This window comes from Carlito syrichta, unplaced genomic scaffold (genome assembly GCF_000164805.1).
Source record: "Carlito syrichta isolate Samal-C Ts95f unplaced genomic scaffold, Tarsius_syrichta-2.0.1 Scaffold309730, whole genome shotgun sequence".
NCBI classification, from domain to species: Eukaryota; Metazoa; Chordata; class Mammalia; order Primates; family Tarsiidae; genus Carlito; species Carlito syrichta.
In genome coordinates, this window is record NW_007253826.1 from 554,067 (window position 1) to 573,198 (window position 19,132).

Here is a 19,132-nt window from a genome sequence, read left to right on the forward strand (position 1 = left end):
AAAAAAAAAAAAAAAAAGAAATAGAAACAAGGTCTTGCTATGTTGCCAAGGCTGGTCTTGAACTCTTGGACTCAAGCAATCATTCTGCCTTGGCCTCCCAAAGTACTGGGATTACAGGTGTGAGCCACCATCCCCATCCAACCCGTCATTTCTTTCTTTCTTTTTTTTTTTTTTTTTTTTTGAGTTGAAGTCTCAACTCCATTGCCCAGGCTGGAGTGTAGTGGCATACACAACAACCATCCCAGCGTTGACCTGCTGGGCTCTGGCGATCCTTTAGTCTCAGCCTTCCAAGTAGCTGGAACTACAGGTGTGCACTACCATGCCCAGTAATTTTTTTATTTATTGTAGAGACCAGGTCTCGTTAAGTTACCCAGGTTGATCTCGAATCCACGGGCTCAGACAATCCACTCGCCTCAGCCTCCCAAAGTGCTAGGATTACAGGCTGAGCCATGGAGCCTGGCCCAACCCCTCATTTCTATCTCTTCAAACTTTACCCATGCATCGGTTCCTTTCCTTTAGCATTAATCATTCTCAAGCTCATCCATATTTAACAACATTGCCCTTCAACTTTGTCTGCTCTGCTATCGCTTTTTTCCCTTTATATCTAAGCTTCCCAGGAGAAGCCACTTCTTTATCCCCCAATTCATCCTTTGACAGGCTGCTGTAATTTAATTTTTCCTGCCATAGGACAGTTTCCTAATTCACCAAAATTTTTCCTTCTGGGATCATCTTTCTATTCTACTTTTACAGAATCCTTTTGTTGTATCTGACCAAGCTGACCATGTCCTCCTTACTGAAACCACTTTTTTCTCTTGGTTTTCCCAGTTCCATTTTTTGTTTTTCTATTGTTTTCTTTCTCTCTCTCTCTCTCTCTCTCTCTTTTTCTTTTTCTTTCTTTCTTTCTTGTTGGAGTCTCTCTCACCCAGACTGGAGTGCAGTGGCCGCGGGCTCAGGCAATCCATTCACCTCAGCCTTCCAAAGGCACGGGATTATAGGCTGAGTCACCGAGCTCGGTTTCTTTTCTTTTCTTTTCTTTTCTTTCTTTCTTTCTTTCTTTCTTTCTTTCTTTCTTTCTTTCTTTCTTTCTTTCTTTCTTTCTTTCTTTCTTTCTTTCTTTCTCTCTCTTTCTCTCTCTTTCTTTCTCTCTCTCTCTCTCTCTCTCTCTCTCTTTCTCTCTCTCTTTCTCTTTCTCTCTCTCTCTCCTCTCCTCTCCTCTCCTCTTCTCTTCTTCTCCTCTCTCTCTTTTTTGTTGTAGTCTCACTCTGTCACCCAGGCTGGAATGCAGTGGCATGCTCATGGCCACCACAGCTTCGACCTGCTGGGTGATCCTTCCACCTCAGCCTTCCGAGTAGATGGAACTACAGGTGTGCAACACCACACCCAGTTAATTTTTTGATTTATTGTAGAGATGAGGTCTTGTCATGTTGCCCAGGCTGGTCTCAAACCTGTGGGCTCAGGCAATCCTCTTGCCTCTGCTTCCCAAAGTGCTGGGATTACAGGCATGAGCCTCCATGTCCAGCCTCTTTCTATTACTTTCATTGCTCTTTTTCTTTCTTTTTTTTTTTTTTTGAGTTGGAGTCTCACTCTGTCACCCAGACTGGAGTGCAGTGGCCGCTCCCGGCCACTGCAGCCTCGACCTGCTTGCTGGGTTCTGGCGATCCTTCCGCCTCGGCCTTCCAAGTAGCCGGAACTACAGGCACGCGCTACCACGCCCAGCTGATTTTTGATTTATTGTAGAGATGAGGTCTCGCCAAGTTGCCCAGGTGTGTCTGGAACCCGCGGGCTCAGGCAATCCACTCACCTCAGCCTCCCAAAGCGCGGAATTACAGGCTGAACCACCGAGCCCGGCTTTGCTCTTTTTCAAAGAGGCAAAGTGGTATGTGAAAGAATAAGGACTTTGGAGAGAGTTGGATTTAAATCCCTACTTAGTAAATACCTTTTATTTCGTGTATGGCCTTGGATAAGTCACTTACACTTCTCTAAGCTCAGTTCTGTCATTTCTAAAATATGGATAATAATACCTACCCATTAGATATGGTGAAGACTTAAAGAGACAGTGGGCTGGGCATGTTGGCTCATGCTTGTAATCCTAGCACTTTGGTAGGCTGAGGCAGGAGGATGGCTTGAGCACAGGAGTTTGAGACCAACCTAGGCAACATAGTGAGACCCCCGTCTCCACAAAAAAATAAAAATAAAAATAATTAGCTGGGCATGGTGGCACATGCCTGTAGTCCCTGCTACTTGGGAGGCTGAGATGGGAGGATCACATGAACCCAGGAGTTCAAGGTAGCGGTTAGCTATGATTGAACCTTTGCACTCTAGCCTGGGTTAGACAAGTTAGTTAGACAAGACCCTGTCTCTGCTCATAAAATCCAAATTGACATCTTCATTTAGTTCTCTCTTTGGAGTTTCAGACTTTTATTTTCTACTGTCCAGTGGGCATCTCTACTAGCTGTCCTGAGCAGAGATTCCTCAATCAAGCTAGAAATCAGAATCATTTGGGGAGTTCAAAAATAAAATAAAATGTATTATCATGGGCCACCTGACAGCTGCCAGGTTCCAGGGAGGGAGGCTTGGGATCCAGTGTTCTTTAAACAAATGATCCAATTACATCTGCACCTGACCTGGTCTGTTCCTCAGTTAGGCACTTGGGAGTCACCAAGACCCATCAAGTTTATTGGGTCAAAACCTAACTCCTCCCAAATCAAACTGATTTTTCTCTTCTTTATTCCTGCTCTCTCTGGGTGGTGCATAACTCACCCTGCTGTTAAAGCCCAAAGCTCAGTGTCATCTTTGAGTCCTTTTCTTTGATTTCCCTAAGTCCCATGCTTTCTACCTCAGAAATGTCTGTCCAACCTGATCACCTGTATTCCCACTGCCACTGCCACTGTTCAGGCCTTATCGTCTCTTTGATTTCTTAATTGTCTCCCTGCCTCTAGCCCATCCTCTAGAGCTGTTTTGAGAGCTTTTGATGGTTCATCTTAAAACCACTTTTTGAGCCTCTATCTCCTACTTACTGGGCATGATGTCTTCACATGGTCACTATGCTCCAAATCTGATTTCCCTCGCATTCTAGGGCACTGAGAGAAGGGCAGAAGCCAGCAAGAAAAAAGGAGTTTTCCAAGCATTGGAGATCTGGCCTCTTCACTTACATGCTGTCTACAAATGCACCATGATTCTTTCCCTATCAAATCGACTCCTTTAATCTTTTTCACAGTCCTTTCATTATCCTTGTTGCTTGTCTCAACCACTTTTAAGTCTGCCAACATCTTTCTGATCCTTAAGTAAACAGGACAAATCACTCTGCTGGGAGACATGAACTCTCTGCCCTGCCTTGGCCTTCTGGAAGTAACACTGATTGAACAACAGACATGCAGTGGGAGGCTGAGCTCTCCTTCTCATGCCTGTGTGGAGTGTAACTGTGGAAGGTAATTGTAAGATTACTGCATTTGAATCAAAACCACAGGAGCATACAGTCTTGGCTCACCTGGGCACTCCTGAGGGTCTGCAGGGATAGCTGCTGGGCTTTGGGGGATGCACAGGGCAGCAAAGCTATTAGACCTTTATACACTTGATTCTGGTACTTGGGGTTACCATGGACCAAAGAGTCCAACAGAACCTGCACTTCTTCCTGGGTCTCTTCTGACTTAGACTTTGCCAAAAATTCTGCAATGGATCGTACACCTGAGCAAAGAAGAGAGGAAATGCTGAATTGGAAGGGATCTAGGAAAACAATCCCCACTCAAGACTATGTAATATGAAGAGGATTAAAATCTCTTCAACCAAGCCTGTTCAACCAAGGCAAAATTGAGGCTCATTTCTTGTGCTGCATGATGAGACACTGTTGTCTTGTTTACTTTACAGCTGTGTGACTGGAGGATTTTGTTTCAGCATAGGCATGTCAAAATCTGTGCTTTAAAGTTTAGAATGGCTCTGCAAAATCTCCAAATAAAACATGCATTTTTTTATTGCTAGATGATAGCACATGTGTGATGCTCAGCAGCTTGCAAAATGTTTTTATAAATATTAACACATTTAATCCCAAAAACCATTCTGAGAGAGAGGTGTTAGTTCCATTTTATGGATGAAGCCACTGAGGCTCAGGGAGACCGTGAGGAAGACAGAGAGGAGAACCAGGGTGAAAGTACAGGAAGGGAAATGCTTTGAAAAAGAGAGGTGTGGGGCTGACATCATTTTTACATGCCTCAACCAGAGCACTTGTGAGATTGTACTGAAACTGCTGGATTATTTACCCTGTTCACCAGACTGTAAACTCTTGAGGACAGGGACTATATTTTATTCATCTTTGCATCCCTAGCATGTTAGCATATATGTAGTACACAGTAGGTATTCAATAAGTTGTCTCCAGTTGTACTTCTAGAGTTATTCACGACTCTGTTTCATAAAGGGTTTTGGGCAATAGCTCAATAAATCTTTTTGCATGAAAGAGGATCTACTCAAAATGGAGAAGTATTTCTAAAACCACCACTGAAAATTTGAGCAAATGATGAATCAGGAAAATCATAAATATGGTTCCTGTGGTGACATGGACAGAAGCACAAAATGCTTCCCGTGCGACTTGTTCTGTGATGGTTTTTTTCCCTATAGCAGTGGTGGGTGCTGCCACCATTTCATCAGGCCCCTAGGGCGACTTAGGAATCAACACCCTTGTCATACCCAGTACCCACCATAACTTTCACAAATGAGCTCCTTGTACTTCCTGCCGTAGTTTGCAATAACCTGAAGTAGCTTGATAGATTCCTTCTTGTCCTCCTCTTTGATCTTCTCCAGCCCAAGTATTTCCAAGAGTGTTAGGACACCTCCAACCTCAAGAAATTCTATAAGGTACCGATTACTGTCCAGAGGGATAGAAAAGAAGAAATAAAACACTTGTCAAGTCCCTTGGCACTGAGCTTTCAAAGGGATCTCAAGGTCCCGTCTTCATACTTTGCCCTCCTATCCGGGAAATGTCCATAGAGAAAGTGACACAAGAGTTTGGAAATTCTAAGAAAAAGGAAGGAAGGAAGGAAGGAAAGAAAAAGGCCGTGTGTGGTGGCTCATGCCTATAATCCCAGCACTTTGGGAGGCCAAGGCAGGAGGATCGCTTGAGCCCAGGGGTTTGAGCCAGCCTGGGCAACATAGCGAGACCCATCTCTATTTTTTTTTTTTTTTTTTTGAGTTGGAGTCTTACTCTGTAACCCAGGCTGGAGTGCAGAGGCATGCTCACAGCCACTGCATCCTTGACCTGCTGGGCTCAGGCAATCCATCCACCTTAGTCTTCCAAGTAGCTGGAACTACAGGTATGCGCCATCACACCTGGCTAAGTTTTTGATTTATTGTAGAGATGATATCTTGCCAAGTTGCCCAGGCTGGTCTCGAACCCTTGGGCTCAGGCAATCCCCTCACCTTGGCCTCTCAAAGTGCTGGGATTATAGGCGTGAGTCACTGTGCTGGCCCCATTAAAAGAAAGAAAGAAATTCTTCCTCCCAGCAGGAAATAGAAATACTGGAATTAAATACAATGGATATTTCTTGTTTTTTGCCTCCAGCATCTGGTATCTTTTCTTCTTACAACAGCACCTTAGTTGTCACTTGAGGAATCACCTCTTTGCTGCTCATGGGTCATGTAGTTTTGGTGGGGAGAAAAGTGACAGGGTATGTCATCCTGTCTGTAGACACTGGTTTGGAGCTGAACATGTGACCTAAACTGGTTCAATGAGGCTCACAACCTGGGACTTTCTTGGGAACCTGTGGAAGAGATATCCACGCTTTTTGCATGGCTAAGCCATAAGGATGTACGTCTGGAACTCCTGAGGGCCACAGCACACACAGGCCTAAGAATGCAGAGGAGAACAGACTGAGAAATGGAGGAAAAGAGAGAGGAAGTGACCAATTATTGAAGCCAATGTTTGAACTTCTGTTTCTAGTCAAGCCTGAAATCCACCCTCCAGGTTTTTCAGTTAAGTGAGCCAATACATTTCCTTTTCCTGAGTCCAGTGTGTGTTAGTTTTCTGTAATTTGCAACTAAGAGGGTGCTGATCAGTAAAGTGTTAGTGGAGAACATGGGATGGAGGAGCAACTAGAGCAGGACCGTAGTGGACACTACCTCTGGGCCCATTCTGAGGGCACCCACTGATAACTAGAATCCATGGCTCCATGTGGTGTGAGTGCAAAGGATGCCAGGAGCCTGAGATGCCACTGAGAACCCAGAATCTCTCTAGTACAGAACTCACCTGCTTACAGCTGATAAGAAGATACCAATGGACCTTAGAAGCTTTTCTAAACACGAGCCAGTCATATAGCTGTATGACAAGTTAAAGAGTGAGTTTCAGGGTGATTTTTCACACAGAAGCTGGATCCTGTGTCTGATCCCTGGTATCATCTAGGGCCCAGGAGGACCAAGTAGCTGAATTGTGCCCTTTACCCTGAGAGGGGCCACTAACTGAAGGGTAAGTGCCAAAGGTGGGGGCCCTTGGGGATGCTGACTTGTTCATTGTTCTCCAGGAAGCTCCTCTGGGGTAGCTCAGTCACATTGACTCTGACAGGCTCCCTAGGGAGCAGGGAGGCTCTGATGAATCAAAGGTCCATGGATAAGGCTGGAGTCAGTTTCCCAAACCTCTCTAACCTGTGCCATTGTACCCTTGATCTCAGCACAGTTCTTCACTTTGTGCCTCATTCTTAGATTTCCCTAAAAAGAATCAGCTTCATCGTTAATTCTTAATTTTGTATTTGCTCAAAATTTTACACTGGAGGTCACTATCCTTATGAAGAATTGGCTTCCTAATAAGAATAACAGGAGATGGTAGAAAAATAAAACTCTGATTTAAAACAACCTCGGTATTTAATGTTATTTTTAAATGTGAGCCTTTGCAGAAAGCTTCATCATAATAAAGCATCCAAAGCACGCATCAGCTCGGATACAAGGTATGAAATCAAGCCACAACAGAAAAGGAACCAGTCAACAATTACTAGGCTCATAACACATCACAGGCTCTTAGAACACTTAAGAAATTAGCTGAAATTATTGCAGCTCATGGAGGATGACTGAGAGCTTCCAAGGCTGATAAAGGCTAATGTAATGGGTTGGAGGTAATGGTGCTTTGTTTGGGGGGGGTGTGAGGCAAATTATCTCTGCTGCACCCTGGTTCCCAGGATGCCAATAGAAGTAGAGACAGATTGGCTCATTAGGAAAGGCTCTTTACTGCAAAAATAGTGTTTGCTCTGGAGCCAGGCTCCCTGGCCTGTTGCTGCCAGAGCTGGGAGGTAGGCCATCAGCCCACATTGTAGTCTCCTTATTCCTACATTGTCCCCACCCTACTCCCTCAGCCCCTGCCTCCATTCCTGCCTCAGTTCATCCTCTCCCTTTACTTCAGTTACCAGCTAGGCTGCCCAATTTTTGTCACCGTCTTTTTTCCTATGTCCCAGGCTAGTCTTATTTTCACAGTCACTTACTATACATGTTTCTGGTCTATTATTTCCAGCAGTGAGTTCCAGAAGGTTGCCACAGTATCAGCAGTAACTAATAAGCACCAGCATTTCTTGTGTGCCAGGCACTGTGCCATCTGCTTTTCTTGCACTATGTCGTATAATCCTCACCACGGCCCTCCAGTGGGTGCTATTAGTATTTTCATTTACTTTGTAAGTAAGAGGAAGTAACAGGAGGTAAAGTTAATGAACTTTCCAATGTCCCAAATTGAACCAATGGCACCAAGATTTGAACCTAGGCCATTGACTCGGAAACTGGGATCTTTTTTTTTTTAAAGCAAAGTGAGTTTTATTTTTATTTTTATTATTATTTTTGAGTCAGAGTCTCACTCTGTCACCCAGGCTGGAGTGCAGTGGCACGCTCATATGGCCACCCCAGCGTTGACCTACTGCACTCAGGCGATCCTTCCTCCTCAGCCTTCCAAGTAGCCAGAACTACGGGTGCGCACTACCATACCCAGCTAATTTTTTGATATATTGTAGAGATGAGGTCTCACCAAGTTGCCCAGGCTGGTCTTGAGCCTCTACCTGCTGGGCTCAGGTGATCCTTCTGCCTCAGCCTTTCAAGTAGCTGGAACTACAGGCATGTGCCACCATGCCCAGCTGTTTTTTTTTATTTATTGTAGAGTCAAGGTCTCTACAATAGTGAAACTCCGACTCAGATAAATAAATAGATAAATAAATAAACGTACGGTTCAAGTCAGGTGTGGTGGCTCATGCCTGTAATCTCAGCACTTTGGAAGGTGGAGGCAAGAGGATTGCCTGAATCCAGGGGTTTGAGATCAGCCTGGGCAACTTGGCGAGACCTCGTCTCTGCAATAAATCAAAAAATTAAGCCAGGCATGGTGGTACATGCCTATAGTTCCCGCTGCTTGGAAGGCTGAGGCAGAAGGATCACCTGAGCTCAGTAGGTCAAGGCTGTGGTGGCCATGAGTGTGCCATTGCACTCCAACCAGAATGAGGCTTCAACAACAACAACAACAAAAAAGAAAGTTGGGATCACAGAGTGAAACTCCTATTCAAAAAAAAAACAAAGCATGGTTCATTCAGTAAGTGCTGACCGAGTGTTTGTTCACTAAATGTTAGACACCATGATTGGCACTTGAGAAATGGAGAAGAATGATAGAATGACTAATGTAATAAGCACAGTGACCAAGTAAGAAAATAGGTTGCTTGGAAATATTAACATTTAAGAGTGGGTGAGGAAAGATTCTGCTGCAGTGATTGAGAAACAGTAACAGGAGAAGGTAGAGGAGAGAACAGTTTAAGAAGGGGAGTGACCAGGCAGGGCTGGGACTAGGGTGAGGTGAGGGAGGCACTTGTTTTGGATATGGAATTTAAAGGGGCACCAACAAACTCAGTAATCAAGTAATATTTCAATGCAATATTTAAAAGAATCAGATGAGTATTAAAAATCCAAGATGAATGAAATACCAGTTTTAAATAAAGGTAGGTTCTGACCCAGCACCTATACGGCCCTGCCTCTCTCACTTCAAATGGAAAATGTTGTCAAGTAAGACAAGGAAGGAAAAGGGAACTCTGGATTTGGCAACAAGGAGGTTGCCGATAACTTTGGTGGGCTTAGTGCCATGAGTTGTGGGGACAGGAGCCAGGATACAGGCAGCAATGACTGTCAAAGCATGATCTGTAGACCACTGGCACCAGAGTCACCCAGGGTGATCATTAGAAATTAGGGGTCTTGGCCGGGCGCGGTGGCTCATGCCTATAATCCCAGCACTTTGGGAGGCCTAGGTGAGAGGATTTCCTGAGCCCACGGGTTCAAAACCAGCCTGGGCAACTTGGTGAGACCTCATCTCTACAAAAAATTAAAAAATTAGGTGTGGTGGCGTGTGCCTGTAACTCCAGCTACTTGGAAGGCTGAGGTGGAAGGATTACCTGAGCTCAGCAGGTAGAAACTGTGGTGGCCATGAGCGTGCCACTGCACTTCAGTCGGGGTGACAGAATGAGACTTCAACTCAAAAAAAAAAAGAAAGAAATTAGGGGTCCAGAACTCCACCTTCAATTTACTAAATTAGAACTTAGGGGCTGGGAGTGGGGAGGTAGACTGGTAATCTGCTTTATTTATTTATTTATTTATTTATTTATTTATTTATTTATTAAGTTGGAGTCTCACTCTGTTGCCCAGGCTGGAGAATTTAGTGGCACACTCCCGGTCACCACAGCCTTGATCTCCTGGGCTCAGGTGATCCTTCTGCCTCAGTCTTCCAAGTAGCCGGAACTACAGGTGTGTGCTACTGCACCCAGCTAATTTTTTGACTTATTGTAGAGACGAGGTCTCACCATGTTGCCCATGCTAGTCTCAAACCCGCAGGCTCAGGCAATCCTCTCGCCTTGGCCTCCCAAAGTGCTGGGATTATAGGCTTGAGCCACTGTGCCTGGCTTATTTATTTTTTTTGCAAGCAGGATTTATTGAGAAGACAGAAAAGCTCCCACAGTGAGAGGAGGCCCAAAGGGGTTGCTCAATCTGCATTTTAAACCTCTTATGCACAGTCATATCTGAGAACATTAGGGTCAATCTAGAGATGTATTCCATGGTATTTCCTTTGGACTGAATCTGAATTATAATTTTATCAATGACTTAAATGGAAGAAAAGAGAGCTGTGTTTACTTAAAACTTTAGTTCTGCTCAGCTGCAGACTGTCTGTTTCACTCATTCCTTTACCCAGCAAACACATGCCAGACATTGTGGTGGGTATTACAATCCAGTGGTGGGCAAGAGAGATATTAAGTAGATAATAACAGTAAAATGTTATGACTATTAAGATAGAGGAAGCACCGTTATGAGTGTATCTAACAGGGGAGCCTAAGCTAATCTGGGGCTCAGGAATGGGCTTCCTGAGAAAGTGGTTTAAACTGAGACCTGAAAGACAGAGTAGGAGTTAGTCAAATAAAGAGGGGGTTTAGAGAAAGGGAGAGGGTTCAGGCAAGGAGAAAAACACAATCAAGGGGTCTCAGATGCTCAGATCCTCAAATCCTCAAATCCACCCATAACTTGAACTATCACCTTGATGGTGACCAAACCTGTCTTTAGCCCTGATCTGAGCTGATCCTGAGCACAGTCACATCAGACTCAACATGTCTCAAAACAAACGTATTTACATCGGAACCTGCTCCTCTTCTTATGTTCTCTTCTGCATAATGATACCCTTTTCCCATAGTTTACTGTGCCATAAATGTGAGACTCATCCAGTGGCATATGAGTGGAGATAGTGGTTGGATTTCTAGGTATGGAATTCAGATTCCAGAGGGAGACTTGGGCAGGGATGTACATTTGGGAGTCCTCAACCTGGAGTAGTGTTGATATCATGACGATGGATGAGTCTCCCAGGGAGAATCTGAGAGTGAGCAGAGAAGAGGAAAGTAGATAGAATCCTAAGTAACACCAACATTTAGGGATGACTGAAGAAGAGAAGGAATGAACAGAAAGAAAGGAGTAAACAAAGACAACTAAGAAAAGTACTTTGAGAAGTGGGAAAGGAAAGGTTGATTGACAAATTCCACTGAGAGATCACATATGAGGACTCAGGATGTAGTCCCTGGGTTTTGCAACTAGAAAAATATTGGTGGCTGGGTGTGGTGGCTCACCCCTGTAATGTCAGCACTTTGGGAAGCCAAGGTGAGAGAAGCACTTGGATTCAGGAGTTCAAGACCTCATCTCATAGTGAGACCTCATCTCCACAAAAAGTAAAAAAATTAGCTGGATGTAGTGGCGTGTGCCTGTAGTCCCAGGTATCCGGGAGGCTGAGGTGGGAGGATTGCCCGAGCCCAGGATGTTGAGGCTACAGTGGGCTGGGATGGTGCCACTGCACTTCACCCTGGGCAACACAGTGAAAACCCGACTTGACAAAACAAACGAAGAAAAAAACCTCCAAAATCCCCAAACATTGGTAATATTAGCAAGACCTGCATCAGTGGAGTGGGAGGAAGAGGAAGAGAAGTCAGACTGCAAGAAGTGGAGAAGAGGGAGGAGAGGAAGTGGAAGCAGGGAGAGTCAACAACCTTTTCAAGATGCTTCACTTTGAAGGGCAGAAGCTGGGTGGTATATAGGTTTGAGATAGGGATTTAATGTTATTTTCTTAAGGTAGAAGAGATTTCAGCATATATAAATGGTCATGATAAAAGCTGATAATGAGCAAAGGCGAAAGCTATAAGAGAGAAAGAATAAGAAGATGGGAAGAGGGTTCAAGTGTAGTACAAACGAAGGGTTAGCCCTTGAAGTACACATCCTTCAACTCTGAGGGGAGCAAAAATGGTGAGGGGTGAGGATGAGAATACAATTATAGGCTGAGAAGACAGGGAGTTAAGGGAGTACTTGACTTTTAGGATGATATATATATATATATATTTTTTTTTTTTTTGAGTTGGAGTCTCACTCTGTCACCCAGACTGGAGTGCAGTGGCCGCTCCCGGCCACCGCAGCCTCGACCTGCTGGGCTCTGGCGATCCTTCTGCCTCAGCCTTCTGAGTAGCAGGAATTACAGGCACGCATGCCTGGCTAATTTTTTGATTTTTATTGTAGAGATGAGGTCTTGCCTGCCCAGGCGGGTCTCGAACCCGCGGGCTCAGGCAATCCACTCACCTCAGCCTCAGCCTCAGGCAATCCACTCACCTCAGCCTCGTGGGATTACAGGCTGAGCCACCGAGCCTGGCTAGGATGATATTTTTAATCACCAGATGTCCTGTTCTAAAATATCAGAAAGAATCAAGAGAAAAGTCCTTCAACAATCTTCTCTCTTTTCTTTTGAAGATTGCCTAATTTTTTGTTGTTGTTCAGCAAAGGATACGTGATTCTAAGTGAGGTGGTCAAGCGTACCAGGAACAAGCTGGCTCCCTGGGAAAACTCCTGCTCCAATTCAGGGGCAGTCTTGCCTTGGTTGGTTTCAATGAAATTGTCAAGGATGTGACTCCTTGTGACTTTGCCAGCGTTGTCCCAATCCTGTAAAAAACTTAAGAGCCTGCTGATTGCTGCCTGTTCCTTTATGGAAGTCATGATCAGTCAGTCCTGAAGTCAGCTACAGGAGGGAAAACAGACAGGTTACCAGAATGTTTAGAATCATGCAAGTCCATTATTCTGTGGGTTTTGCTTTTCCAGCAATCAACTGGAGGCAGGGTGAGCCTCAGTCATGCACATGGGTATAGTTACGTGTAAAATATACTCTAGGACTGGTCATTTGCTACTTGAACAGGCAGGCCCTAGCAGGGATATAATGGAATTAAGAATATCAAGGTACTACATTCCTGCTTTTTTTTTTTTGAGTTGGAGTCTCACTTTGTCACCCAGACTAGTCGGAGTGCAGTGGCCGCTCCCAATCACTGCAGCCTCGACCTGCTGGGCTCTGGCGATCCTTCTGCCTCAGCCTTCCAACTAGCTGGAACTATAGGCATGCACTACCACGCCCAGCTAATTTTTGATTTATTGTAGAGATGAGTTCTCGCCAAGTTGCCCAGGCGGGTCTCGAACCTGTGGGCTCAGGCAATTCACTCACCTCAGCCTCCCAAAGGTGCGGGATTACAGGCTGAGCCAACGAACCTGGCTTTAAATTCCTGCTTTTTAAGAGCTAAAATTTTAACTCTGGCTTCTCTGCTGATGCCAGGAACTTAAAGATCACAGGATCCAGCTGAGGTGAAGGAGCATGCTAAAAACCCGGGCCTCTCTCACGGTTTATTTCACACAGGGCCAGAGACTTGGGGTCTTATGCCATCAGCTACGTTAAAGTGCTCCTTAACCTTGTACCTTGGGTTTTTATACTTACTCTTAAAAACAACTTTAAAAAAGTTAGTGGGAAGAAAAAGTTCCCATTCCATAGTTGGATTAATGGGCTGTGGTTTGTAGGAGTCTGTGTCCTTGGGAGAGTGTTTTCAGTGGGGGAGGGAAGGTTTAAAATAAACCCGTTTTCCAAAAATAGTTGTGATTGAAAGTGTTATTATCCATAACAAATGTTAGTGCTGATGGGAGAGAGGCATGTGCGATTCTTTTGTCTAACAGACAAGTGAAAGTCATATTTCACATTATCATGGGTTTTTTTGTGATTTACAGAATATTTGTGAAACATTACTTGCAGGGGCCATGATTGATATGGAGAGAACAGCTTGTGTGTAGGGGAGATGTGTATTTCACGAAGACTGTTCAACATGAAATTTACAGTCCCATAAAGTGCTTCTACATCTTCGCCAGAGATCTAGTTAAAAGGACTTTACAGTCTGAAACATCCTAAAATTGATTCTAAATTAACGTTTCCTCACATGTATTTGAGATATTGATGGGGCCCAGCTATCAGAATTTTATTAGGAAGCAATAATCTGAGGCAAGCTGAGACAGACATACATACACACCAACCTCTACTGCTCCCCAGAGGACACTGGATATGTGCTCCCGGAAGGGCGTCTACGTAGCCTCAGGGATGGAGACAACCACGAAATCCCATCAGCCTTCAGAACCAGGTGAATAACTGGACCAACCTAAACACAAAAATGACCAAAACCCCTCATGGGATCATGCATCAATCACTGCGATGCCATTACAGCCATAAGTCTGAGAATAACTTTCAGAGACTATGGCCACCTTCAACAACCAAACTGGCCTCAAGAAAATGGGGATGAGTGGCTGTTCTAGAACCCAGGCAGGGGGGTTCTACTAGATTTATCAGGCAGGAAAGCACCCTGTGTCCCTACTGTGCCTTGGATGGACCGTTTCTAGTATGAAAACTCAAAGTGCTATCAGGGATGCGCACAGAAATTCCAGGACACCAAGGATAAAAAACTCTAAGCAGGGTACTCCAAGGTTTCCTTGGATGTATCTTCCCTTATCATTTTTTTTTTTGAGACAGGAAAAGAAAAACCAACAGATGGCAGCTTTAAAGATCATACTAATGAAGCTCTAGATCTTCAATATGTAGTGAAGACCCATCATGGGGCTCTGTATAAGGCACTGTGGGAGACCCAGAGATGAATATGGTGCTGCGGGGCCCTTGAGGTAGAGAGATGAACAGGAGGTTTTGAGACTGACTGGTTCAAGGCTAAGCTCTGCCACTTGTTATTTTGCAAAAAATCAAATAGTTATAGTATACTCCTTGTCACTTTCTAATATCTCTTCACAGAGGCTGCCACTTTCAACTCTTTTGGGTATTTTTTTCTGGTGTTTACCTCCATATTTCCAAATAATAAGCTTATACTACTTGTTATGGGCTGAATTGGGTTTTCCTCAAATTCCTATGTTGAAGTCCTAACCAGCAGTACCTTGGAATATGACTGCATTTGGAGACAGGATCTTTAAAGAGGAAATTAAGGTAAAATGAGGTGATTAGGGTGGGCCCTTATTGAATATGACTGGTGTCCTTATAAAAAGAGATTAGGGCCGGGCATGGTGGCTCACACCTATAGTCCTAGCACTTTAAGAGACCGAGGTGAGAGGATTGCCTGAGCCCATGGGTTCAAGACCAGCCTGGGCAACTTGGTGAGACCTCATCTCTACAATACATCAAAAAATTAGCCAGGCATGGTGGCGCATGCCTGTAGTCCCAGCTACTTGGAAGGTTGAAGAGGAAGGATTGCCTGAGCCCAGCAGGTCGAGGCTGCGGAGGCCGTGAGTGTGCCGCTGCACTCCGGCCTGGGTGACAGAGTGAGAATCTGACTCAAAAAAAAAGAAGAGATTAGGATACAGACATACACAGAGGGAAAACCATGTGAAGACACAGGGAAAAGATGGCCATTTACAAGCCAAAGAGAGAGGCCTCAGAAGAAACCAACCCTGAAACAGTGATCTCAGCCTTCCAGCCTCCAGAGTTGTGAGATAATGAATTTCTGTAATTTAAGTCACAGTCTGTGGTACTTTGTTATATTAGCTCTAGCAAATGAATAAACTATTATTATTATATTTATCAACTTTATTTTATTTTCATTTATTTATTTTTGAGTCAGTGTGTCGCTCTATCACCCAGGGAGGAGTACAGTGGCATGATCATGGCCCATCTCAGCTTCGACCTTCTGGGCTCAAGCAATCCTTCTGCCTCAGCCTCCTGAGTGGGTGAGACTACAGAGACACACCACCATACCTGGTCAACCCTTTGACTTTTTTTGTAGAGATGAAGCCTTGCAATGTTGCCCAGGCTGGTCTCAAACTCCTGAGTTAAAGCAATTTTCCCACCTCAGCCTCCCAAAGTGCTGGGCCTACAGGATTTGTGCCCAGCCTAATTTATTAATTTTAGACAATATTTATGTGCTTATCATTCTGGCAGTTAAGGAATAATTCTTCTTCCTCCTTTCCCTCCTCGTCCTCCTCCTCCTCTTCATCTTCTTCCTCTTTCTTGAGTCAGGATCTCACTCTGTTACCCAGGCTATAGTGCAGTGACATAAGCACAGCTCACCATGGCTTCAACCTCCTGGGCTCAGGAAATCCTTCTACTTTAGCCTACTGAGTAGCTGGGGCTACAGGTGTGTAACACCATGCCTGGCTAATTAAAACAATTTTTTTTTGTGGAGACAAAGTCTCACTATGTTGCCCAGGCTGGTCTTTAACTCCTGGGCTCAAGCAGTCCTCTCACTTTGGCCTCCCAAAATGCTGAGTTTACAGATGTGAGTCACAGCACCTGGTCTTTTTTGCTATGTTGCTCAAGTTGCAGTACAATTGCACACTCTAGCCTTGAACTACTGTCTCCAAGTGATCGTCCAGCCTTAGCCTCCTGAGCAGTTGGGACTACAGGCCCACTCCATCATACCCAGCTGAGAAATTAGTTCTACTGCACCACCCTAACTCCCATTTTTTTCTCCTCATATCCTCACAATAATACTTCCCACAATTTACAGTTAAACCAATAGTGTTTACATTATTAACCAAGTAGATAAACTCTTTACTCAAGTAACAAACTACTATTACATTTTATTCTTACAATCTGGTTTACCTGGAGTTAGTAACTGTCTTTTTCTGAATTGTTTAGTTCAAAGTACCTAGAGCTGTTTTTTTCCAAATGTTCCAAACATGTAATGATAATTTTTCCAAATGTTCAACCCATAAGTGATCAGTTCCATCTTTGCCCTGGAAACCTCTGTCCCACAGATCTCCGTCTTTCTACTTTATTTTTCATTGTTAGATGGGTAACGTGCCGATGTTGTAACAACGTCTGTGGGTGACACATTTCACAAATGTGTGTGAATGCCCAGTATCACATTTATGAACTACAAAAGGATCTGTCTTTCTACTTTAGTTTGGACTGGTTACTCGCTAAGCCGGCATGCAAATCTGGGATTCCCTTTTGTCATACTTCTCTGTTGGATGCCTGTTTCTTGGATCCCACATCTTCCTCCTTGGTTTACTCCAAGTGGTTGGAGCACATTCTCTAGTAGCTTTCTAAGAGATGAGGCCTCCAATGTGTGTGTGTGTGTGTGTGTGTGTGTGTGTGTGTGTGTGTGTGTGTGTGTGTGTGTGTGTGTGTGTCTTGGAAAGTCTGAAAGCATCTTTTTTGATCTCATGTTGGATGGGCTAGGTTTGTAACTCCATGTTAGAAATAAGCATCCCTCATATTGAGCCTCCCCAGTTGCTGTTACTAATAAATCTGATGTTGTTCTGACTCCTGTACCTTTGTCTATAATTTGTTTTGTTACTTCTGATGATTTGAAAACCTTTCTGAAATTGTATGAAGGTATGCCTTGGTGCAGGTCTTTTTTCATTTTTTATATTAGGCTTGTGGTAGGTTCTTTTGATCAGGTTCTCCATCCTTCACGTTTTGGAAATTTCTTTATTAGGCAACTAATCTTTTCATTGGGGAATTCATCAATGTCAGTCAGTGGAGGCCTTCTGTTTTTTGTTTTTCACCTAATAGAGTCATCAGTGTCTCTGGAGAAGACTTTTCTATTTTCCCAGGGATGGTGAAAAGGTGGGGGTGATAAATGCTTGGTTGTTGGCATACTGGGAGTCGGGTTGGGGCAGAGGCTGATGCAATGCAGTATGTAGACTTTTCCTCAACCATTCAGTTTTCCACCCTCTGTCTCATCCCCGCCCTTCAAACTATGCCTGAGGTCCCTGAAAATGGAGGCCTCCAGAGTTCAATCTCCTTTTTCATGCTACAAGAATTTAGTTTCTTGGTTGTTGAGAGAAGCTCTCTGGAGTGGGGTGAAGTGCTCTGCATACAGACGTCAGCTAGCCCCCAGTGTTCAACTCTATGTCTCATGTCTGACCTTCTGTGGTAATTTGTGCTTCCAAGCTTTAAATCTCTTGAGGTTAAACTGGCTGAATCAACTTGCTTCTCTTTGGTAATCTTCTCTTGGCACTTGTTTGCAATTTTCTCTGCTTCCAGTTAGTTAGCATCTGCCTTCTACCTTCCAAATATGTATTGAATTCTTTCATTTGCTATTGCCTCCTCTGAACTTTTGTGACTTAATGCTCTTTTATATTTCTTTAGTGTTATGTCACTGAGGTTTTGAGGAGGGGAAGATAAAGGGCATTAAATATGTTTAATCAAGAGTCTCCAGCCAGTTTTTTTTTTTTTTTTTTTTTTGAGTTGGAGTCTCACTCTGTCGCCGAGACTGGAGTACAGTAGCCACTCCCGGCCACCGCAGCCTCGACCTGCTGGCCTCCGGCGATCCTTCCGCCTCAGTCTTCCAAGTAGCCAGGATTATAGGCATGCGCTACCACGCCCGGCTGATTTTTTGATTTACTATAGAGATGAGGTCTCGCTTGCCCAGGCGGGTCTCGAACCCACGGGCTCAGGCAATCCACTCACCTCAGCCTCCCAAAGGCGCAGGATTACAGGCTGAGCCACCGAGCCCAGTTTATTTAGTTTTATTTCAACTGTTTTAAAAGTAAGATTTGGTGAAGATTAAAAAAAAAGATCCATTAAATTCCGTTTTAAGGTTGGGCTCGGTGGCTCAGCCGGTTAATCCCAGCACTTTGGGAGGTTGAGGTGGGTGGATTGCCTGAGCCCACAGGTTCAAGACCAGCCTGGGCAACTTGGTGAGACCTCTACAACAGATTTAAAAAAAAAACAACTAGCCGGGTGTAGTAGCACACGCCTGTAGTTCCGGCTACTTGGAAGGCTGAGGTGGAAGGATAGCTGGAGCCCAGCAGGTTGAGGCTGTGGTGGCCGTGAGTGTGCTACTGCACTCCAGCCTGGGTGATGGAGTGAGACTCCAACTCAAAAATAGACAAATAAATAAATTCCGTTTTTAAAAAGAAGAACATACTGGGAAGAGGAGAAAAATGTGCCAATTTCAAGAGTCAGTTGCTGTACTTAAGCTTCTTGACCACCAAGGTAAAAGGAGAGATGCTAATGTCTTTTCTAGTGAAGGCAGGAGAGAAGGAATGAAGGCAAGAAGAAACTTACTTTTTCTTTCTTGAGTTGGAGTCTCACTCTGTCACCCAGGCTGGAGTGCAGTGGCATGCTTGTGGCTACTACAGCCCTGATCTGCTGGGCTCAGGTGATCCCTCCACCTCAGCCTTCCAGGTAGCTGGAACTACAGGCACGTGCTACCACGTCCAGCTAATTTTTGATGTATTGTAGAGATGAGCTCTCACCAAGTTGCCCAGGCTGGTCTCTAACCTGTGAGCTCAGGTAAACCTCTCACCTTGGCCTCCCAAAGTGAGGGATTACGCCCAGCCTGAAATTGACATTTTTTGAGTGTTTATGAACACCTAG

General features: G+C 44.4%; 1 protein-coding gene across 1 annotated transcript in view; it reads right to left on the reverse strand.

The window, feature by feature from the left end:
• Positions 1–19,132, reverse strand: part of CUNH1orf228 (chromosome unknown C1orf228 homolog) — a 54,977-nt gene that overhangs the window by 23,435 nt on the left and 12,410 nt on the right. Inside the window, exons 2-6 of the mRNA XM_021717419.1 lie at positions 13,843–13,964; positions 12,290–12,517; positions 6,233–6,301; positions 4,689–4,855; positions 3,488–3,684 (exon numbers count right to left, since the gene is read on the reverse strand). Coding sequence (XP_021573094.1) covers positions 3,488–3,684; positions 4,689–4,855; positions 6,233–6,301; positions 12,290–12,495 — 639 coding nt within the window. The 5' untranslated portion in view covers positions 12,496–12,517; positions 13,843–13,964. The remainder of the gene's footprint in view (positions 1–3,487; positions 3,685–4,688; positions 4,856–6,232; positions 6,302–12,289; positions 12,518–13,842; positions 13,965–19,132) is intronic.